This window comes from Lycium barbarum, chromosome 11 (assembly GCF_019175385.1).
Source record: "Lycium barbarum isolate Lr01 chromosome 11, ASM1917538v2, whole genome shotgun sequence".
NCBI classification, from domain to species: Eukaryota; Viridiplantae; Streptophyta; class Magnoliopsida; order Solanales; family Solanaceae; genus Lycium; species Lycium barbarum.
In genome coordinates, this window is record NC_083347.1 from 116,421,510 (window position 1) to 116,446,178 (window position 24,669).

Genomic DNA, 24,669 nt, shown 5'->3' on the forward strand with positions numbered 1-24,669 from the left:
TTGCAAAAGAATGAACTTTTGTGTTGAAAATCAATTTTGTTCATATATGCTTTCTTTTGCTTTGACACGTTATTGTCTTACATGCTGCCCACTTGCTGACCACGTGGCAGCCCACTTGGTGCCACGTGGCAGCCCACTTGGTGCCACGTGGCAGCCCTATTGCCAATTTTTTTTTCTCGGGTGGGGCCCACAAGGCTTAATTAAATTAATTAATCACTAATCCTTACTTAATAATCTAATCACAATTAATTAATCCCTAATCCCTACTTAATAATTTAATCATAATTAATTATTTCCTAATCTCCAATAATATTTTACACCAAATAGAATTTATAACAATTTTTGTAATAATAAAAGTTGAAAATTAAAAGCTCTTATTTCATGTCCGAAAATAATTCCGCCTTTAACTTGAGTCGATTTGCTTGCGGATAATTTGACGTATAAATGTACGGGGTATAACAGAAGGCTTGGAATCAAGTTGATCAACTTTTCCAAGACAACAAGCACTCAAGGGTAGCGTACCTTGAAACCGAGTTCACCACCACAAAAATGGCCGACTTTGGCTCAGTTATGGCCTATTATAATAGGCTCAAGTCTCTCGCGGATCAGCTTGCCAACATGGGGTCGCCGGTGTCCGACCAACGTCTGGTCTTGCACCTCCTTGCAGGCTTACCGGAGACATATGCACACTTTGTCACCACCATCCAGCAGAAGGATGTGCTGCCCTTTTTCTCTGAAGTGTGCTCCAGACTCAAGCTCGAATACGCCGCAGCCAAGGAACATGCCCGCGATTCTAGTCCCGCGGCTCTGCTTGTTGATAATGATACTCCCTCTCCGCCACCTGGCGGCAACACTAATTCAAAGCAAGTTAGCTTAAATCCCAAACTAACTTAAATACGCCAAATTATTCCCCGGCAACAGCGCCATTTTTGATAACGTCCAAATACACTCCTCAAAGAGAAAGTGTACACGGTCGTATGCAATATATTTACCCAACTATGAGTCGGGGTCGATCCCACAGGGAACAATGTGCTAGGCGATTAAGAAAGTAAGGAACTTTCACCAACTACGCTAAAGCCAAACGATAGATAATATTTTGGTTTTTGTTTGAGAAAATTATAACTAATGCGGAAATGTAAACTAACCTAGAAAGCGAGTAAAATGATCAATGGCCACAAGCATGGATAATAGGAGATTACACTCAAGTAACGATCCAACGTATTTTACGATTTTACAACTAAGAGCGGATTTGTGTTGATAGATAATGATATCTAAAATCTCATTGAAAGTCTTCCAACCAAATCAATGAATTTCACTCTAAGCTTTTCCAAGCCTTAGAGTGTGATATTAGGTACAATCAATTTAACCTCAAGTAACTATCCTCTTCCGAGCTCAAGTTATTAGATGAGTTTAATGACCCAAATTCTTGTTAATTAATCTTTCTCAACCTAGATTTCCTCTTCCAAGCTCAATCTAAGTAAATGGGTGAGTCCTAGGGTTAGCTACTCCCTTTGGAAACATTCAAGAATGAGATTAATTAAATCAACAAAGACCCACTTCAATAGCAATAAAAATCATTCAATACATAAGCAAAACAAGAGTTTCAATCCAAACTTTAATCAAGAATAGTTTCACAATCAAGATTCAAGTAATGGAATAAATACTACACACTTAGATATGCAATACAAAACAAGGAATTGAAGAAAGGATTAAAAAATATCTCATTGAAGTGCTTCCAATCTTCTCCTCCAATATTGTAGAAAAACCCTAGCCTCCAAAACTTGCAAAATGACCAAAGATGGAAAATGTTTTGCCCTAGCCTCTCTTTTGTAGCTCCCCCCAATTTTTCCAAGTCCAAAAAATGTCAAAATCTGCCCCCATATTTCTGTTTTTGCAATTCTGCCCGTGTTTGCAAAACTGTCCACTTTTGACAGTTTTGCAAATCTGTCCCGTTTTTGCAAAACTGTCCAGTTTTGACAGTTTTGCAAAATGGTCCAGTTTGGCCTCTTTTTGACTTTCTTTTCACTTGGTTTCTTCCGATCACTCATTTCAGCTACTTGGCTTGTTTTGCTCTATTTTGTTCCATTTTGATCCATTTTGCTCTTTTATGCTCTCCGGGCATCTTTTCCTACAAAACAACATAAAAACACAAAAAGTAACAACAAAAGTGCTTAAGGAGTCACAAAAGCTTAAGGAATTAGCGTCGAATATCGCGTAATTTCACGACTCATCAGCGTCCCACCAAACCGCCGCCCGGCAGCGGCATTCTCAGTGCGGGTCCACGGCCTCAGCAGGCATATTCCATGCATGGTCCAACAAATTCTGGGTACACTCCAACAGACGTGGAGGCAGCCATGCACACTCTGTCCATGCATCAACCGGATGATAATTGGTACATGGACACCGGAGCGACTTCCCACATGACTGCCAACTCAAGTACTCTCACGTCTTATTTTAATTTGAGCAATAATTCTGGAATCATTGTTGGTAATGGTAGCACTATTCCAATTCGTGGCTATGGTCATACATCTCTACCCCCACCTAATCCCCAATTACATCTCCAACATGTCTTGCATGCTCCAAAACTCATTAAAAACCTTATTTCCGTACGTAAATTCACTAAGGACAATAATGTTTCTGTTGAGTTTGATCCTCTTGGGTTTTCTGTGAAGGATTTACCGACGGGGAGCCGCCTAATGAGATGTCAGAGCACCGGGGAATTGTATCCTATCACTGCCACAAAACGGACCACTCCACCATCCACCTGCGTTGCCGCATCACCTAGCTTGTGGCATTCCCGACTCGGCCATCCGGGAAATGCTATCTTTAGTTCTCTTCGTAGTAATGCCTTAATTGACTGTAATAGGGCCCAAACTTATTTTTGTACCTCTTGACCTTTGGGGAAACATGTTAAATTGTCATTTTATGATTCATTGTCATCTACTACTATGCCATTTGATATCATTCATAGTGATTTATGGACATCTCCTGTTTTAAGTTCTAATGGGCACCGCTATTATGTTTTCTTTCTTGATGATTATAGAAATTTTCTTTGAATTTTTCCAATTTCTAACAAGTCCCAAGTCTATTCCACTTTTCTATCTTTTAAAGCATTAATACAGACTCAATTCGAAAGAGACATTAAAAACATTCAATGTGACAATGGGCGGGAGTTCGCCAATGGGCATTTTCAATCTTTTTGCACCTCTAATGGTTTAAATTTCTGATTTTCTTTCCCCCATACCTCTCCCCAAAACGGCAAAGCGGGAAGAAAAATTAAATCCATTAACAACATAGTGTGCACTCTTCTTGTCCACTCCTCTATGCCCCCTTCCTTTTGGCATCATGCTCTCCAAATGGCCACATACCTCCTTAATGTCCTTCCCACCAAAGTCCTTGGGTATAAATCACCAACGTAAGTTCTCTATCAACGAACCCCCTCCTATTCTCATCTCCGGGTTTTTGGGTGTCTATGCTATCCACTTTTCCCATGTACAACTATTCATAAGTTGCAAGCAAGATCCACCCCGTGTGTATTTTTGGACTATCCGTTGAATCATAGAGGATATAAATGTTATGATTTATCTACCAATAAAATCATCATATCAAGGCATATCATCTTTGAGGAAACTCAAATTCCCTTCTCAAAGTTGCACTCCCCAACCCAAACTTCTTATGATTTTTTGGACCATGGAATTTCTCCATACACCCTGTATTTTCTGTCGCAGCCTACTCCACCCGTCGTTCCTTCGGTACAACCCGACCCCCCCACTGCCCAGCAGCTCCTTCCCCCTCCTGCTCCACCCGTGACTGCTCAGTAGCCTCCCTCCCCTCCCCACTGCCCAGCAGCCTCTCCCCACTGCCCCATCCATGCCTGCCCAACAGCCCACCCGCATGGTCATTAGAAGCCAACATGGGATTTTCAAGCCCAAACAACCATTTAACTTAAACACTGCCACCATCTCACCTATCCCACGAAATCCTATAAATGCTCTAAATGACCACAATTGGAAAGCTGCCATGGTTGATGAATATAATGCTCTAATTAAAAATAAGACGTGGGAGTTGGTTCCATGTCTCATTGATGTGAATTTGATTCGTTCTATGTGGATTTTTTGTCATAAAAAGAAATCTGATGGTTCTTTTTAGAGGCACAAAGCCCGTCTTGTCTATGATAGCAGGTCTCAACAGGTTGGAGTTGACTGCGACGAGACTTTCAGTCCGGTTGTCAAACCGGCTACTATTCGCGCTGTCTTGAGCATTGCACTCGCACACTCTTGGCCCATTCATCAGTTGGACGTCAAGAATGCCTTCTTACATGGTAATCTTAATGAGACTGTTTATATGCATCAGCCTATTGGGTTTAAGGATCCAAAGCATCCCCATCATGTCTGTCTTTTGAAGAAATTGTTGTACGGACTTAAGCAAGATCCCCGTGCATGGTTCTAACGCTTTGCAGACTATGTCTCTACTATTGGTTTTTCACATAGCCGATCTGATCACTCTCTCTTTATTTATTGTCGAGGTTCTGACACTGCTTACATTCTGCTATATGTTGGTGATATTATTCTCACAACTTCTTCATATGCCCTCAAAAAATCCATCATGTCTCTGCTTAGTGCCGAATTTGCTATGAAGGGTTTGGGTCCTTTAAGCTATTTTATGGGTATTGCTATTACCCGAACTTCACACGGCATGTTTCTCTCTTAGAAAAATTATGCAGCAGATATTATAGAGCGTGCGGGCATGACTGCCTGTAAGCCGGGTCAGACACCGGTCGACACCAAAGCCAAACTTGATGCCACGGCCGGACCTTCTTGTGATGATCCCACACAATATCGCAAGTTGGCCGGCGCGTTGCAGTACCTTACATTCACAAGACCAGATATCTCCTATGCGGTTCAGCAAGTATGCCTTCACATGCATGATCCAAAGGTTGCACATATGCATGCTCTTAAACGCATAATCTGATACATTCAAGGTACTATTGAGTTTGGCCTCCATCTGTACAAATCCTCCATTGCCTCTCTGGTTTCTTATACAGATGCAGATTGGGGTGGTTGTTTGGACACTCGCCGATCCACATCCAGTTACTGTGTTTTCCTTGGCGATAATCTCCTCTCATGGTCATCGAAACGGCAACCTACTATGTCTAAGTCCAGTGCCGAGGCCGAATACCGTGGCGTCGCTAATGTCGTCTCTGAGTCCTGTTGGCTTCGCAACCTTCTGTTGGAGCTTCGTTGTCCCATCTGGACAGCTACATTGGTTTATTGTGATAATGTTAGTGCCATATACCTATCAGGTAACCCAGTTCAGCACCAACGCACTAAACATATTGAGATGGACATACATTTCTGTCACGCCCCGAACCATGGCCTGGACGTAACACGGCACTCGGTGCCTGACTGCATGTGACCGAGCGAACCACATGGCCTGCTGAACTATCATGAGGCATACATGAGCGGAAATATAACGTGAATGCATGATGAGCCTTTATAAAATGTAGTAAGTCATAATACTTAATAAAAACACTTGTTTAAACATGAGTGCGGAAATAACACGAATGAGCCAAAAATGGCTATACGATTCCGAATGTCTGACATAGCATAACTGACTTGTCTAGTCTATGAAACCTCTATCATGAGTCTGACTGGAAAACATACTTACTGGGACAAGGCCCCCAGCATACCTTTAGATGCATAATTAATCATAAAGTAAAAGTTGACTAAACCCCGAATGAGATGGGGCTCACCAATAAGCTGATACGAGCAAATCCTAATGATCAGAAGCGTCGTCCTGTAAATCCGTACCTGCATCGTGAAATACAGGCCCCCGGGCAATAAAAAGGGGACGTCAGCACATTGAATGTACTGGTATGTAAAGCAACCGGAAGAAACAACATGGGACATGGAATAACATGATAAGAACTGAAACTGAAAACTTGGACATGAACATGAGCATGAGCATGAGTACATATATATATATATATATATATATATATATATATATATAACATGAGTAAAACATGATAAGTAGGGAGAGCATTTCATAAACCGACACATGATATCACCACGTGGATACGTGGAGTCTGGTACCTCGCCGGACCAGCAGAGCCCCTATACCTTGCCAGGGTATAAGGTAATAACGTACCTGATGGAACCATTCAGTGTGAAATTAAGGTATCGTCCTAACTGGGTGGAGCGATCCTTGTCCTATGGTGGCTACATAGTTTCAGGCTATCTGAACCTTCTCGGTAATTCGTGCAACTCCCAAAAACATGAACATAATATAATTGGCTAAGAAGCCCATGATTTTCGTGAATTAACTTGTAATCATGATTCCACGAAATAACTTGTAACATGGTTTCGTGAATCAACTTGTACTTGTCTTGTAATCATGATTTCACGAAATAACTTGTAAACATGGTTTCATGCAATAATTTTGTAAACATGGTTTCATGAAATAACTTGTAAAATAGTTTCATAAGATAACTTGTCAAAATCTTGCAAACATGTTCTTGATTCATGAGTAATAAGAATATTTCGAAATCATATATATAATTGACTTGAAAACATGCTTGTAACTTGCTAGATAAAATCATAAAGTTTCATATGAACATAATGAGAACACATGAGGAGGAATTCATGATTCATGGATTAAGCTAGGATTCCTAATATCAATAATGGAAGATTAGGAATACAACAACGAACATAGATACGAAATTCGTGTACATACATACATAATTACGGGCTACCAATATGTTGGATTTAATGCCCTAGGATTTGAACTTCATAGATTTTTACGAAACGGATCATGGGGAAGAACGTAGAGATTCCCACATGTGGATGGAAGTTCTACATACCTTAACTTCCCGCTTTTGAGCGTATCATAATGTCCTCCAATCCCTTCAACTTCAATCTATAACAATACAAGCCATAGGGATTCTATATTAGCAACAATATCCATGTTTTGTTCATCTAAGCATTTTATCAAACACTTAGTGGGCATGAAGCTCTATAACCTTCATTAATGGTGTTTTCTTCACCCAATCCCCATTATATTACTTCTAGCTAATTCTACAATATCAATTAGATGTAATTAACATCATTCTTCATCAACCATATGAATACAACAATCCCAAGTCAACAATCCAACAACTCTAACATAGTTCATATAATTCTCTTCATCAAACCCAATTATTATTCTCCCAAGAATTCATCAATTCACAACCATAAATGATTAGGGAGTAGAAACATTACCTTTCAAGAGTAGTAATCACGAAATCAACACCCCCAAGTCCGATCTTTAGCTCAAAATGACGACAACAACTTGTACTACAATTTATCCTTCACGAGCTTTGGGATTCGGGGCCTTAAACTTGGTTGATTTTCTACTTTCTCTCTCTAATTTCCCCTCTCTCACTTCCTCTCTCTAAAATCTGAATTTGGAGAAAAAAATGGGCTGCTAGGGTTATATTTCCCTTATATACCAAGGGGAAATGGGTTTGACCTAACTTGAAAACGGGTTGGGACCTTTCTGTCTTAAAACGTCCATATCTCCCTATCCCGATGTCGCATGTGAACCCACAACCTATGGTTGGAAAGGTATTTCAATTATCTAAAACTTCCGTTCTTTGAGTTTTCCCAAATTCCCAAGTTATGATAGGTTTATGGCCTCCCGAAGTCAGGTGACCCGAAACGCACATACGGACCAAGATACGGTCACTGTTACGGTCCCGTAACACGAGGTACGGACCGTAACTTGGTACCGTACCTTGGTGAAAATTTTCAGTGAGGTTCTGGAAATTTTCGGGACGTTACGGTCCACTGTTACGGCCCGTAACACGTGTTACGGTCCGTAACGTCACCGTTACGCTGGCAGAATTTCCAGCGAACATGCTTCAGTAAAATGGGCATAACTCTTTGCACAGATGTCCGTTTGACCCCCGTAAGATACCGTTGGAAATATATTTCAAAGGGATACAACTTTCATCAAGGAAGTTTTCTCAAATTCCCAACGGATGTTCATGAAATTTGACTGGAAGGCAGACGTATCAAAAACTTAGCCGATTCTATAGGATTTCAAGTGCCTTACTATTAGCCATATTGAGACGATCATATCTCCTTGCTCCGATCTCTGATTGTCTTGATCCTTATATCGTTAGGAAGGTATTTCTACGTACTAAAACTTCATTGATAGTACCTTCTAAAATTCCAAACCGATCAAGGAGTTATTGCTGCCCGAACTAGGCCTATCAACCATTTTCGCAAAACGTTCAAACCTTCAATGTTTCCACTAGAACTCTAATAATATGAGCTTAAACTCAGTTCCAAGATGCGGGGTGTTACAATTTCGTACGTGATAAAGTTGCCCGTGGAGAAGTCCGTGTTCTTCACGTCCCGTCCCGTTACCAGATCGCAGAAATCTTCACTAAAGGTCTTCCGCGCGTGCTCTTTGATGATTTCAGGGATAGTCTAAGCGTACGATAACCTCTCGCTTCAACTGCGGGGGTGTGATAGACTATGTAATAAGTCTACGTAAATATTGTAAATATTCTCTTCCTTATGTATAGTAATTAGGTCCTATAATTTAGCCTAGTATTATGCTGCTAGTGAGATACCTACTTTGTATATAATGACTTTCATACATCAATACAGATCACGGATTGATTTCCTACAATAAGATATAAATTTTTATGGGGACATCGACTTCCTGAGCAAAAGATAATTAATTGCATTGGTTTCTAAGTTTATTGATTGTCATGACTCATGAGTTCATCGTTGTAGTGCAGCCATGGAGTGTTTTTTTTTTTTTTTTACTTATTGGGACTTGGTATAATTAGAAATAAAGGAAAGAAAAGTATATGATGCAATATGAAGTAAAAAATACTTTTTTACTTGAGTAATAATATAAAAAGGAAGGTAAAAAGGTAGCTTTAGAAAATAATAGCAAAAATTAACCTTGAGAATACAAATATAACCTTTGACCAGTACTCCACTCAGCCTATTATGACCATGTGTTCACTTAGCTAATATTAGATATATTTTCAGAATTATACACATAATATATCGAGATTAGTCGAGCGATCATGTGTTCCCGTGACCCAAAATTTACACACAAATTCGCCCCTGCCCACAGCTTGTAAGGGACTGATACCATCTCAACTCATAAGTCATAGCTCAAATGACAAACAGTGCAATCATAATAATATCAATTGAGAACATGAAGTCGTGTTAATGCATTCCGACTTGTATAGAAACAGTACAGCTTAATAATCAATGCATCAGTATGCATGTTCAATTTTACAATTCAGTTATAAATCATGGTAAAATGTCATTGACTTCATCATATCAAGCTTTTAAAGTCACCATGTGGTTAACCCGGTCAGATTTCGAAACAACTTGCATGGACCGGCTACCTGTCCTGGAGCTAATGATTTCATTCCAATAATCAAGTTTTGATTCAAGTCAAATTCCCAAATGCCTAATTAGTAAAATAGGTGAAAATTTCTTAATTTAGGTATTCAAATCACATGGCTTCAAGGTTAAAGTTTCATCAAAATCAAATATAATCATCTTAGGGGGATAGAGAATCATTACCTTGATGATTCAAGTCGAAATTCATGCCTTAATTACATCTCCACGAGCTCCTCGTTGCCAAAAGTGCCCTCATCTGATTTGTCCCTTCATCGCGATAAAGAGTCCCTCGTGATAATGAAGTACAACACTGTTGGACCATATGCGATCGGCTAATTAACTCCTCACGTTCCCAGAATATTGTTGACAGTTGGTCAACGTGCAGCCCTTCTTCGTGTTCCTGACTCAATTCCATACGTTCGTACTAAGGCAACTAGTTGACTCCTGCGTTCGTGGTTGCAGAGAGCAAAATCCCCTTGACCAGTCAACCCTTCAACTACCCTACACAATCGTGATGTACCAATCATCGTCAAAAGATGTTTAATTTCTACATGGTACAACATTTGCAGAAACACAACCGAGCCTTTGGGTTTCAATCCCGACCATCCAACAAGTTCCAAATAGTTATACCATTAATTCAAAGTTTCAGAGTACAATCTAAATCATATTTGTGCAAAATTAAAGGTCGGGTTATTACATTTCTTTTCATTCAATTTTATGATAATGTCCCGCCGCAGTTTGAAGGCGTGACACTACAAGTTTCAAAAGCCCTTATTTTGTTCTTAAAATTTATATTAATTCCAATTATGCCACATAAATTGAAAGAGGGGAAATATAATGTAAATTATGCCAAGTAAATTGAAGTAGAGGAAATATAACGCGGTTGGTTACAAATTATAATGTGGTTTATAAGTCTGTGATTTGAAGCATATTTACTCAGAGAGAAACATAGGAATAGACGTCGGCAGGAAAAATTAGTTAGTACAATAGCTTTCAATTCATTCTAACAAAGTTCACCAGTCTAAGTTATGGCAAATGAAAAACGAATAAATTTTCCATTGAGGTAATTAAAGTGATGGAAAATTTTGAAATCACTTTAATTCCCAACGAAGGAAACGAACGACCCCCCCAAAAATCACTTTCACGTGGCGTTTTGGTACATTTCCTATTCCCACGCATGACTTCACTTTTATCATTGCTTCATTGCAATCATTTAAATTGACAAAATTTATTCCTGTTTTCATACGTAGGTATTTAATTTCTTTCTTTTTGGTTATGAGAAAAGTCTATAGCTACTTAATGCTACCAAGTTAATTTACTACAGTATAGGTTAACTAATACTCCTCCTCCTCAAATTATCTGTGGCTTTTTTATTTTACACGCCCCTTAAGAAATATTAATTTGAAGGTTATTTGACTAACTTTATCCTTATTTATGTTTAAGTTATAATCTCCATTCATTAAATGTTAACTCTATTACTCTATTTATGTGTCATCTCCAATAATGACAAAATTTTACAAAGGGTAAAATGAGAAAAAAATAATGGTAAAAACTTACCTCCACCGGGTGTTTACATCAAACCAATTTGTACGATATTTGTTTGAATGTATACAACTATCAATTAACCATGATTAATTAATGTTTATATGCACTTCATTAAATCACTTAACCATAGTAAATTGCAATGATTTGGTGTACACACTCGGTGCGGGCAAATATTTACCAAAAATAATTAATTGTGCATGCCTTTAACATCTAAAACGACAAATAATTTGAGATAATTATTTTCAGTAACCACAACAAATAATTTGAGATGGAGAGAGTATATTCTTAACATTTACGAGTTTTAATATGGTAATTTTGATTTACCAAAAATAATATGGTGACTTTACTTAATTTATTGTAACATGTAAGTAAATATCAATTAGCGTGTTTACAGGTTAATTCTTTCATATATAACTAATTTATCCAACCAAATACAGTTACTTATAGGTTAACTTTTCTTAACAAGTTTTAATGTGGTGACCTTACTTTATTTGTTGAAACATGTTAAGTATAATAGTATTGTTTAGTCTATACGAGTTAAATATTTTCATAAATTATATATACAAATAGTGTAATAATGTAAAATATATTTGCACAATCATTGTGATAACCGGTTAATTATAACAAGTTACTCATAGTTTATTCCACGTTACCAAACAATAGTTATTATCCCTCTGTCCCAAAAAGATTGTCTTACTTTCCTTATTAGTTTGTCCAAAAACGATTGACACATTTCTATATTTAGAAACACTTTAACTTTATGAGATAATTTACAGCCACACAAATTTGGACCACATATTTTAAAAAATTTCCTTTATTTTCTTAAACTTTGTGCCAAGTCAAACTAAGACAATCTTTTTGGGACAGAGGGAGTACATGTTGAATAATTACTTATAATTATTTTTTAAGTGAACTGATGTGTAAATATGTTTTTCACGATTTAAACACTTGATATAAGTTGCCCAATTATATGAATCGATTAAATGACCCTCAACAAAATAATAACACATCGCCTATGTGTTATTTCAGAATCGTCCATGTATACATAGGGTGTGAGGGTCATATACTTCAATTCATTTTTGTAAAGACCCCTTTTAGCTAATTTCCTCTTTTATTTGGCCTAATAACTTCGATTGTAAGTCTTCCTTGTAGCTTCTCTCAACATGTTCCTCTACCTTCATTGCAGCCTTAGGAATCTTTTCAACTTTTGCTACAGTATAATGACACCAACATATATGGAATATTAATATATATAACTTTCCTTAAGCTTTGAGTAAGCAAAATATATCTATGTTTTTTTAATTCTATATTTAGGTTGTTGACTCCTCGTCAACCTTGTTGGGTCTTTGTGATCTTTGTTCCTTACTTTTTCTCCTTTTTATCCTATGATTGTACGAAAAAAATTCTTTTTCTAAGAAAGCTATATGTCTGCAATTTCATTGGAGCTTTAATTTGCTACATTAAAGTTCCTTATCACTTTCCTCATTCTTGCTTATAACTTTCATCATTTTTGGTGAATGCAGCAGTAGAGAATATTTAGTTGCATAAATCACAGCCCTGGAAAATTTTCTTAGCAAGTAATTAAAAGTTCATAATCCAAGAAGAAGAGATACAAAGGTAATTAAAGTCTTGAAGTTTCCATCTATTTGTTCTTGCATTATGATGTTGTTGTTTTTTATTTTATTTTGATGACTGCTATATTACCTATAACATAAAGTAATCAAAAACTCATAATCCCAGAAGAATATAGACCAAAGGTAAAGTCTTGAATTTTCCTTTTATTTGTTCGTGCATTGTGATGCTGATGATGATATTGTTTATTTGTTTATTTTGATGACTACTATATTACACAGTATAATATAAAATAATGAAAAACTCATAATATATCCCAGAAGAATAAAGACAAAGGTAAAGCTCTAATTTTTCCTTCTATTTGTTCTTGCATGATGATGATTGGTGATTTTTTTTTTTTTTTTGATTACTAGGGAAGATGGCAAGCACGACAAACAAGAAAAAAGAGAAAAAAGTTCCTGGTTTAGTGGATTTGGTGTTTTCTTGGTCTTTAAAGGATGTGTTGAACAAAGATCTTTACAGAGACAAGGTTTGAATTAATCTTACAAAGACACGATCTTAATTTCTTTGTGTTCATATGCTGACATGCCGGATTAACAATTTAGACATTGTTTGTTCTAAGTTGAGAGATTGAGTTCTGAAATGTATATCTAATTCCATCTTGTATTAATAATATAGGGACAAAATGTGAATCAGTAGTTGGATTTGCTATTGCATATGCATGCCCAGAAGTAGTTTTCTAGTAAGCCAAGCTAGTGTTGGCAAAATCTGCAGATTTATTATAGTTATTATTGATCACATGTGGGATTTTCTTCATTTTTGAATCTTTAATTAACTTTCACATCCACAATATGGAAGGCGTTTCGATGCTTGGACAGGATGATCCTTTCCAACTTCCAATTGTCTGTTTTGCAGTTGTAGAAGCCTTTATGTTTATGGCACAATCATACCTTGTGTTGAATCATTACAAGAAATAAGTTCTTTTGTGACAACTAATCACTGTAAAAAGTAGTGCTAATAGTTTACATGACACTTTGTTTAGGTCGCTAGGAAGTGAGGGTAAATTTCATGAATAGTCACTTAATTATTATTTTTTTTCACCAAAATCACTTAACTATATTTTCTAGCACAAAAGTCACACAACTATCACTTTTTTTCACCAAAGTCACTTAACTATGTCTTCTAACACAAATGTCACATTACTATTATTTTTTTCCACCAAAGTCACATAACTATCACTTTTTTACACCAAAGTCACTTAATTATATCTTCTAACACAAAAGTCACAGAGCTTACTAACACAAAAAATTGCACCTACAGAAAAATTCAACTTCCGATGGGTAATATTTTTTAAATATTTTTTCTATTTTTAATCTAATAGATACAAACTCAATTAAAAAGAATCGACCCGATCCAAAACTCATGCATTTATTAAAATATTAAAAAAGCAAAACCAACCCTTCACCAAATATACGACCCTTCTCTCTAGGGACTCTCAAGCCAAAAATGTTTGAATTTTATTGGCCTTTTTTTCAATATTGTATATAGAAAAGTGTTACATGTTGTTGGATAGTAGGAAATTGAATTATACGGAGTAATAGTTATTACTCCTATTATTTTCATCGAAAACATAACCTTGTGCTAATTGTTTTTTTCAAATTTATTCAGCCTTTGGTATTTTAATATCTGGATATGAGTTTTGGATCGGCTTTTGGATCTGCTCGATTTTTTTTAATTGAGTTTGTATCTATCCGATTAAAAAAAAAAATTACTCATTGGAAGTTGATTTTTAGTAGGTGTGACTTTTGTGTTAGAAAACATATTTAAGCGACTTTAGTGAAAAAAAAGCGATTGTTATGTGACTTTTGTATTAGAAAACATTGTTAAGTGACTTTGAAAAAAAACAAATGATATTTAAGTGACCATTCATGAAATTTACCCTAGGAAGTGATTGTATTAATGGTGATCCTTGTAGACTTGTAGTTGACACATAAAGTAACACTTTAGTGGCGACTATACTTAGGTTGCCATGAATGTGGAGTCTTAAATTTCTCTTATTTCTATTAAGGAACAGAATTTGGCAGAAAAAGTATTTGTGGAGATCTATCAGTAGTTGCTACTAAAGTCATCATGAATAGTTACTTAGGGGTTGCGGTGAATAAGTTTGGATAGATAATGATTCACAGCAACTCTAAAGTTTCCACAAAGAGTCTCATATCTTGTAGTTAATTGTATTGGCTAAGAGTGAAGTAGGTGTACAACCTTGCACATTGGAGAGTCTCTGTAGAGAAATATAGCAGAAGAAAAGGTAAATCAGAGAGACCTTCTGCTAGCCCAAGATCGTTAACTAAGATCGGAAGATTCAACAAAAGAAGAGGAAGCTTTGGAAAGGAAGTATTTACTTGAATTGCTTTGAAATGGGTTGTGTTGGTTAACTTGGCTTGGTTACAAATGACTAAGGTCACCCCTATTTATACTTGTCTAGGGATGGTTCTAGATAGAATTATCTAGATATATCTACAAAATATCTAGTTATCCTTATCTTCTAACACTACTCTAGAATATCTAGATTTTTCTTTAAGATAATTATCCAAGATCCTACACTAGACTATTCTAGATCTCTTACTAAATATCTAGGATTTTTTGTACCTCCAAAAAATCAACTTTACTTCTTCACACTCCCCCTAAAGTGATTTTTTGGAAACTACCCTGAGCTTGTTGCGGAAGAACTCAACAGAAGCTTTTGGGCGTGCCTTGGTGAAGATCTCAACAATATTTTCCCGACACTTCTTTCTTCTTCAAATGATGATGGTTTTCCGCTAATAATTGAGCCTCCAAAGAAACGTGAATATGTCTTGATAAAATTTTCATCTCGGTAGCGAGCGGATTTGCCACTATTTCTTTTTGGCCTTTGCGAACCATGTGACTCATCTTCATGCTGAACTTCACATTCTTGAGTTTCCAGACTCCCCCTTTCTCTTAGCTCCTTAACAATTGTGTTATCTGGAGAACCATCTGAGTCGATGACGATCTGACCATGAATACCCTTTGAAGACTCAACACCAACATAGGATCCACCACTATATGAAATTGATCTTTCAAGGTTAACCTCTTCATTTATTTGACCGCTGGCTTCTCCTTCTGCTTCCAGTATTTGATCTGAGCTAGTGATTGACTCTGATACGGCGGATGATTGACCAGAGACTTCAACTTCCATTACAACTCCCTCAATGCTTTCTCCAAAATGGTCCTCGTTGCCATGTATAGTTTCAGACACTTCATGCTGAGGTTCCACTTCAATACCCTCTACGCCTATACTTTTATTACCAGTTTCAGAATCTGCTTCGTTGATTTCCTCGGTAGCAGCTACCACGTCACTACTCTGAACGTCTTTGGAATCTTCTTGCTTTTTGTTGATGACACCAATATCTTCCTTTTCCACGTGATGGACCGTATTATCTGATGTCACAATGACATCACAACCATTGTTTTCTTGGAAGTTGAAAAATTTAGATTCATCTTCATTGAGATGGCGCCCACATCTTGAATCCACGATCCGGTCTCTTTCGAAATTGAGAGAAGCCAAGGCATCTACTACTCGAGTCTTAACTATGAAGCACCTTCCCCAGCCTTCTTCTTCAGGAGCTCTCTCAGTTTGAGCCATGTTACTTTCCTTGGCTCGGCAAAATCTTTTTATGTGTCCTACTTCACCACATCGATAACATTTAAAAGTCTTCTTACCCTTATTAGATTACTCTTCCTTCTGTCTTGGCGAGATTGACCCCTCATGGAATTGAGAATGTGTCATCTCTCTTGAGCTACTTCGCCTTTGTCTTCCTTTAAAATTCCTCTTGTAAGCTACAAGAGCATTTCCTTCCCCTTCTTTAAAACATACACTAGCCATTTGTTTGGCTAGTCGCTCCTATGATGACAACAAATTCTCAAACTCCTCCAAGGATGGTTGTTGAGCCCATCCTTGAATTGATGTAACAAAAAGAATATATTCTGGCTTCAGACCACAAATGATAATTCTTCTCATTCGTGCTTCAGAGATAGCCTCATCCGTATTTAATAAAGAGATCTCTGAACATAAGTTCTTAATCCTCAAAAAGTACTCGGCAATAGAAAGATTACCTTGAGTGGTGTTCGCCAATTCATTCTCCAGTATTTGCAGCCGGGCTTCATCCTTCTTGTTGAACAGCCGATCGAGGGTCCTCCATATCTCATGAGCTGATTTGCACCTAATAATATGATCAAATAAGTTGTGAGAAATGGCCCTCTTTAGGATGAACTCCTCTTTCGCATTAATCTGCTTCCACTTCTTGTATGCGTTGCTATTTTTCGGTCCTTCAGAAGGAGGACTTATGTAACTTCCATTGACAACATCCCACAAATCCTCACCCACAAGGTATGACTCCATACATGTTTTCCATACCTTGTAATTGGACTGGTTCAACAATTCCATCCCCAGTCCATTAACACGACCGCTCAAATCCATTTAGAGAAACCAGTTGAATCTACCACTAATCCGATCTTGAAATAAAATCCAGAAGCCAACTACTGCTATGACTCTGATACCATGTAGAGAAATATAGCAGAAGAAAAGGTAAATCAGAGAGACCTTCTGCTAGCCCAAGATCGTTAACTAAGATTGGAAGATTCAACTAAAGAAGATGAAGCTTTGGAAAGGAAGTATTTACTTGAATTGCTTTGAAGTGGGTTGTGTTGGTTAACTTGGCTTGGTTACAAATGACTAAGGCCACCCCTATTTATACTTGTCTAGGGATGGTTCTAGATAGAATTATCTAGATATATCTACAAAATATCTAGTTAGCCTTATCTTCTAACACTACTCTAGAATATCTAGATTTTTGTTTAAGATAATTTTCCAAGATCCTACACTAGACTATTCTAGATCTCTTACTAAATATCTAGGATTTTTTATACCTCCAAAAAATCAACTTTACTTCTTCACAGTCTCAAATTTGTATTAACGAAATCAAGATGCAGCACTATTTTCCGCTTGTGTTTATGTTACTGTGTATTTCTAGTTTCTTATTCTATATCCTTCTTGAAACATTTTGTATTTTCTTTTCCCTTTGTGTGTGATTGGCCAAGTTGCTAATCCTATCTCCCATTCTCTGTCTGTTACAGGTTAAAGATATTCCAGAGACATTTGAGTCGATTGATCAATACCTGAGGTCATTCGTTACTCCACTTGTTGAAGAAACACATGCTGATTTGCTCTCAAAATTTTCCACAGTTTGGCGAGCCCCTGCACTCGAGGTTCTTGATGTTAAAATATCAAAAGACTTTAAGCCTCCCAAAGGTTTATATTACAATATTTTGTTGAAAAGAACTAAAGAGGGAGAAGGAGAGAAAAGTGAAGCAAAAAATGAATCGAAATACAAGCCAGAGGTTGGTGATCTGATCGCGCTAACAGATGTGAGACCAAGAAGAATTGAGGATTTGAATAGGCCTAAGAGATCTTATATCATGGCTATTGTTCAAGGGATGAAAAATGAAGATTCAGACAGGATACCTATCCTATCTTCACAGCTTATTCCGTTTCAGAAACCGGATAGGGCAAAGGGTGAACATGAGGACAAGCTTTTTATCGTGTATCTTTCTAATTTAACAACGAATATTCGAATATGGAATGCATTGCATTCAGACCCTGAAAATGCAAACTTGGAGATAATTAAGACCGTGTTGAAAAGTGATCCGGATATTGTAAGTTAACACCTTCTTTCCTTCTTGAACTTTAATGTGACAATAAATAGTTTGACTTTACTATGTTGAGTATAGTGTGACAAAAAGGTACTTTGTTTGACTTTACTGCTATAGTGTCGATACGTGAAATCACACAGTTAATCTAGCTTCTGGTTTACATTTATTGAGGTCTAGTAAATTTCAATTGTTTGTAGGGTGAAGTTGACTGCTCCCTTTGCTCCGTTAGAGAACCTAAAACTAATGCTGCTTTATCAATTTCAAGAGCCATTGCACAGTCCTTTGAGCTAGACAATGCTCAACAAGAGGCTGTTATAAGTTGTATTGCTACAAGAGAATGTGCTCACCGGAATATGGTAAAGCTAATTTGGGGTCCTCCCGGAACCGGGAAGACCAAAACAGTTGCCTCTTTACTTTATGTCCTGTTACAGATGAAATGTAGAATTTTGACCTGTGCACCCACGAACATTGCTGTGTTAGGAGTTACAAAGAGGCTGATGCAGAATGTACAACACTTTCCACAATATGACACATATGGTTTAGGAGACATCGTCTTATTTGGTAATGGGGAAAGAATGAAGATAGATGATCATGAAGATCTGTTCGATGTATTTCTTGACAACCGTGTTGCTGCTCTTGTTAGTTGCTTGTCTCCGTATAATGGTTGGAGAATTGGTATACAGTCTATGATATGTTTGCTTGAGGATCCCAAAGAGCAATATCGTAAGTACTTAGAAAAGCAAAAGGATAAGGACCATGACAGTGATGATACTGAGGATATAGATGATGAGGAAGAGGGAGAAAAAGGAAGTGTTACTAGTCAAGAATCTATTTTAGGCGAAAAAGATGGAAAGATCAACGACCAAGGACTCAAAAAAAATAGAAAGAGTAAGTTGTGGAAGAAATTTGTCCTTGACACCTTAAAAGAGAACAAGAAGAACGATAAACAAAATTCTCAAAAGAAGAACAACTCGAAAGCAACTGACGAAGCGAACAAGGTCAAGAACAAAGGGGAGGCGAGCAACAAAGAAGCTGTTGTGTGGACATTTGAGGAGTTTGTTAACAAAAGATTCAAATGGATCCACAACCAGTTAATATTTTGCCTAACGAGCTTGTACACACATCTACCTACTTCTTTCATTTCACTGGAAGTAGCAAAGGAAATGATCAGACTACTTGAGATGCTTCAAAGTCTTGGAAAATTGTCTGCTACTGTGGAACCATCTGAAGGATTAAGAGAAATTCTGCCGGGATTTGTTACAAGGAATAAGACAAGACTTTTTAATATTCGTGCAATGAAAACAGAATGCATAAAAGTATTGAAATTTCTTAACGAAAGTATCTCTCTTCCCAATTTCATCGAGGACTACCAAATCCGAAGTTTTTGTCTGAAAGGTGCGTGTTTGATTTTCTGCACGGCTTCTAGCTCAATGAAGTTGCACACAGAAGGAATGACGCCAATGGAGATGGTGATAATTGATGAAGCCGCTCAGCTGAAAGAATGTGAATCCACTATTCCGTTACAACTCCCCGGTCTCCGCCATGTTATACTCATCGGAGATGAGAAACAATTGCCTGCAATGGTTCAGAGCAAGGTTATTAGTTAATCTCTTTACAACTTGTTTTTAAAATTACTTGTTTTTAAAATTATTGCTCTTTTATATACAGATCTGTGAGAAGGCAGAGTTCGGCAGGAGCTTATTTGAAAGGCTAGTAATTTTAGGACACAAGAGGCACCTTCTCAATGTTCAATATAGGATGCATCCGAAAATAAGTATGTTCCCGAATAGAGAGTTCTATCAGAAGAAAATTATGGATGGTCCTAATGTGAAAGGAGCAGAATATGAGAAGAGATTTCTTAAAGGAAGTATGTTTGGCTCCTATTCATTCATTAACGTAAGTACTGGAAGTGAGGAGGTTGATGACAAACACAGCACGAGAAATAAGGCAGAAGCTTTCGTTGTAGCTGAGATACTTGCCAACCTTCACAAAGGTAACATTCTTATCCTTCCAGGACCTAATTTGCTGCTTGAGATAATTTTTTTCTAGTTTTCTCTACTGTATCTTGGTTTGCATGTCAAATGTGTTGGCAGACCTGATAATATTATCTCACCTACAGAATTTGTCTCTTCAAAACAAAAAGTTCGTGTTGGTTGTATATCTCCTTACAAGGCTCAAGTTTATGCTATTCAACAAATTCTTGGCAAGACATATAGCACAGATGTTAAGAGTGACTTCTCAGTGAACGTACGCTCCGTTGATGGTTTTCAAGGTGGTGAAGAGGATGTGATTATTATCTCTACTGTTCGTTGTAATCTTGGTGGATCAGTTGGTTTCCTCTCTAATCTTCAGAGAGCTAACGTGGCACTGACACGAGCAAGGTGCTTATTTGGTGGTCAACATTACTACAATTCAAAATGTTTGAATATCATGGATTGGTTCGAATCGGCTATTCTTATATATTTTCCTCTTTAACAAGAAGATAATTGACGAACATGTTCTTAATTATTTCCTTGGCTTATGTAGATACTGCCTTTGGATATTGGGAAATGGCACAACTTTGGTTAACAGTGGTTCCATATGGAAGAATTTAGTCATTGATGCCAAGGCTCGTGGCTGTTACTTTGATGTTACTGAAGACAAGCGATTGAATCAAGCAAATTTGAATGCGACCACTGAATTTGGCCAGCTAAAAATGTTACTCAGAACGGACTCCTCTATATTCCAAACAGCCAAGTGGAAGGTATGCTGCTTCATTTGGCCTATGATGAATATATGCGTTCTCTTTCACTCTTTCTTTGAGTCAATTGCGTACTTTTAACAATTTATAGACCTTACTTAACCCCATTACCCCCTATGCCTATTCAAACAACTGTTGGGCAATTCATGTTCAAGAAGTAGTTTTCCAATCTTAGATTTTATTTCTTAAATCTGGAATTTGCTTGTAAAGTAAGCCAAAATTTCAAAGGTGTTAGTGTTTTGTAGTCTTTTTAATCTTAAATTTTGTTTTCAAATTGAGAAATAAAAGGATATTTGCTCTTACAATATAACAGGTTATATTTAGCGAGGATTTCTCAAAGTCCATCGCTTTAATTAGGGATGTGGAGATCGGTAAGAAAGTGGTTTCCCTTTTGGTGAAACTTTCAAGTGGTTGGCGTAAGTCGGAAAAGAACAGCACATTCAGCAACAAGGGCGGGAATTCTTCTGTACTGTTGGAGGTGTATTGGGTCAAGCACCTAAAACTGATTTGGACTATAGATATTCAGCAGCAGAACTCGACGTACGTTCAAGTATTAAAGATATGGGATATTTTACCAGGATATCATATACCAAAGTTGGCAAAGGCCCTTGACATCCATTTTAGTAAATATACAGTGGATATGATGAATCGTTGCAAATACAAACGTGTGGAAAGGTACAAAATATCTTTTTTTTCTCTGATCATCTAAATTGCTGTCTTGTCGTTTACTTAGCTTTTGTACACTGACATTGTAAAAGAATTCAGGTCACCTAAAAGATAACGATAAGTAACTTTACCATAACAAGTGCAACTAATTAGTAGTAAATTGAGGTAGGCTGTAAAAATTCTTTATATTGTCAGTGTATGTAAGTTAATTTGTTGTCTTCCTAATAACAGTGGAAGTACTCCATGAACATGTATTAGTTATTTTTTCTGATCTAAATTTATGTCTAGTCGTCTCTGCATATATATATATATAAGTTGTATATATTTTTGGATTATTGAAATGCTGACTCACAAGTCTTCATTTTCTGTAGGAACTTTGTATTTCCAATGACTTGGCCAATTGATGGAAATGTTGTCTCAAGAACCAGCTCGGCTCATGATGACCGAGAAGACAACTTGGCACGTCAATTGGGAGGGATGAGTTTGAGCGATAAACCAGGATCTTCAAGAAGTTTCAAGTGAGTATAGGTTGCAAATACCACATGAAAAAGTGAAACTGAACTGTGATATATGCTTGTGTTTTGGTAAATACTCTTTTTATGTTGTTAGATCAATCTTCGTTACTAACTCTACTCATTAAAGATACTCTTAACATGATGTGATATTGTCCGCTTTGGGCCAAGCCCGCACGGTTTTTCCTGAAAGGCCTCACATCATTAAGAGTATCCAACTCCTTATAAATAGCTCTTTTTTCTTTCCAGCTACCAATGTGGTACTTTGTTCACACACCCAACAATCTCCCCCTTGAACTAAGTTCCACGTGGCTCATTATCATACCATAGATCAGAGATTCAACATGTCTGTGTGTCACCCACACTGTCAGAGTATTTACGGTCACCGAAGCCCAAAGGCTGTGAATGCGTTTTCAAAGCTACGGGTAAAGGTCGTAAACCGGCCCATAGACGGGCAAAGGCACTAAGCCGGGCCCCACGCCACACTCCGCCATATTCATACTCATCCCGCCAAACCATTGGCTCTGATACCAGTTGTTGGGCTAAAACGGTCCAAAGATACTCTTAACATGATGTGATATTGTCCGCTTTGGGCCAAGTCCGCACGGTTTTCCCCAAAAGGCCTCACATCATTAAGAGTATCCAACTCCTTATAAATAGCTCCTTTTTCTTTTCAGCTACCAATGTGGTACTTTGTTCGCACACCTAACAATGTCTCTGTGTCACCCACATTGTCAAAGTATTTATGGCCACCGAAGCCCAAAGGCTGTGAATGTGTCTTCAAAGCTACGGGTAAAGGTCGTAAACTAGCCCATAGACGGGCAAAGGCGCTAAGTCGGGCCGCACGCCACACTCCGCCATCTTCATACTCGTCCCGCCAAACCATTGGCTCTGATACCAGTTGTTGGGCTAAAACGGCCCAAAGATACTCTTAACATGATGTGATATTGTCCGCTTTGGGCTAAGCCCGCACGGTTTTCTCTAAAAGGCCTCACATCATTAAGAGTATCCAACTCCTTATAAGTAGCTCTTTTTTCTTTCCAGCTACCAATGTGGTACTTTGTTCGCACACCCAACAATTGTTGTACCAGTAATTTTCAGAAGTCCAACATGAAGAAAGGACAATTATTTCGCGAAGTGAAAACCAAATCAACTTGCTGATGATTTTATGGCATATATCTATTACAATGGCACTAAAAATGCTGGCATATATATTACATTGGCACAAAAAATGCTGGGCCTATTGTTACCCCATCTGTTCAATTTTTTGTGACAATATTTGTTCATTCCAAAATACTCCCTCCGTTCACTTTTACTTGTCCACTTTTAACTATGCACAAGTGCATAATTTACCAATGTACCCATATTAATTGGTGCATATTTTTATTGGATTTGAAAAATGATTTGAAGTGAGTATTTAATACTATGGGTAAAAACAGGAAAAAAGAAATTGTCTTGTCTTTATATGTTAAAAGTTACAAGTAAAAGTGAAAATCTATTTTTAGAATACTGGACAAGTAACAGTGAACAGAGGGAGTAGTACACATTTTCTATCTTTGGAGACAATTAATTTTATACTTCCCATTTTGCCTTTACATGAAAAGTTTTTATAGTCACACAAATGCTATGACATGTTTAAAGACCACAAGTTTCAAATGTTATCATTTCTTTCTTATACTCTGTGTCAATTCAGACTATGTCTCATAAATTGGAACGGAGGGAATACTATATTCCGTGGTAGCCTTGTCCCTAGTGTTTCAACTTCTTTCATAAACTGTGTCTAACTTCTTCTCAATTTCATTCCGTAATTCATTTAAATTGCACCAACTTATATTATTCATATCTTAAAGCAACTAATTTCTTAACGTTATCTTTTTTTTTTTTTTTGGGACAGTTATTCTTGGTACTATTCACTGCCTGGTTAATCCTGCAACTCTGGTGGTCCGAGAGAAATGTAATTAATAGTTACAATATTGTTGAAATATAGCAATGGTTAATGTGCACGGTTTGTAAATGGACCTTCTATCCTTTAAAATATGTAGCTAAGACCTTATATATATAAAATAAAATACATCGTCTTGAAGGTCTTAATATTTGATTGTGGCATCATCCTGATCTCCATGTTGTCTGATATCCTGTATACCAAAATGTAAAGATTCATACATAAGAAACCTGCTTTCTAGAATTTTAATGTGCATGTTATGTCAATGGATTTAAGTCTATACAGATAATGATATGACTTTTTTACATCATCAGTGTAATTTAATTTGTTATGACTAGTTACTTACCTCTATGTTAGGTTATCATCAATGTTGTTAAATACTCCTCCGTCTTTATCCACTTTCTCTTTCCACGCCACTTAAGAAATCATAAATAAAAGGTGTATTTTTACTCTCTCCGTTCACTTTTACTTGTCCATTATAAACTTTGCACATCCCTTAAAAAATAATAAATGAAGTACATGTTTTACCATCATACCCATATTAAT

The 24,669-nt window shown here is 37.1% G+C and overlaps 1 protein-coding gene across 3 annotated transcripts; it reads left to right on the forward strand.

The window, feature by feature from the left end:
- The first annotated feature begins 12,114 nt into the window (after positions 1-12,114).
- LOC132618274 (probable helicase MAGATAMA 3) lies at positions 12,115-24,366 on the forward strand. 3 transcript variants are annotated; one of them, XM_060333344.1, is made up of 11 exons: positions 12,115-12,234; positions 12,485-12,578; positions 12,947-13,062; positions 17,688-18,266; positions 18,461-19,858; positions 19,932-20,256; positions 20,383-20,644; positions 20,790-21,006; positions 21,317-21,678; positions 22,041-22,187; positions 24,076-24,366. In XM_060333344.1, exons 3-11 carry the CDS (start codon positions 12,952-12,954, stop codon positions 24,104-24,106), a joined length of 3,432 nt encoding a protein of 1,143 aa, XP_060189327.1. In that variant the 5' UTR covers positions 12,115-12,234; positions 12,485-12,578; positions 12,947-12,951; the 3' UTR covers positions 24,107-24,366. The 3 variants fall into 3 exon arrangements, 2 of the variants coding, with proteins under 2 accessions (XP_060189327.1, XP_060189326.1); XR_009574037.1 differs by lacking the exon at positions 12,115-12,234 and having other exon boundaries at positions 12,260-12,578; positions 22,041-22,253; XM_060333343.1 differs by lacking the exon at positions 12,115-12,234 and having other exon boundaries at positions 12,260-12,578.
- The last annotated feature ends 303 nt before the right edge of the window (positions 24,367-24,669 follow it).

Bases quoted from the DNA above. Each gene is read 5' to 3' on its own strand.
- LOC132618274 (XM_060333344.1), top strand. From the start codon at position 12,952: ATGGCAAGCACGACAAACAAGAAAAAAGAGAAAAAAGTTCCTGGTTTA. The intron at 18,267-18,460 runs GTAAGTTAACAC...AATTGTTTGTAG, and splicing joins TGAAAAGTGATCCGGATATT to GGTGAAGTTGACTGCTCCCT. The intron at 21,679-22,040 runs GTACAAAATATC...CATTTTCTGTAG, and splicing joins AAATACAAACGTGTGGAAAG to GAACTTTGTATTTCCAATGA.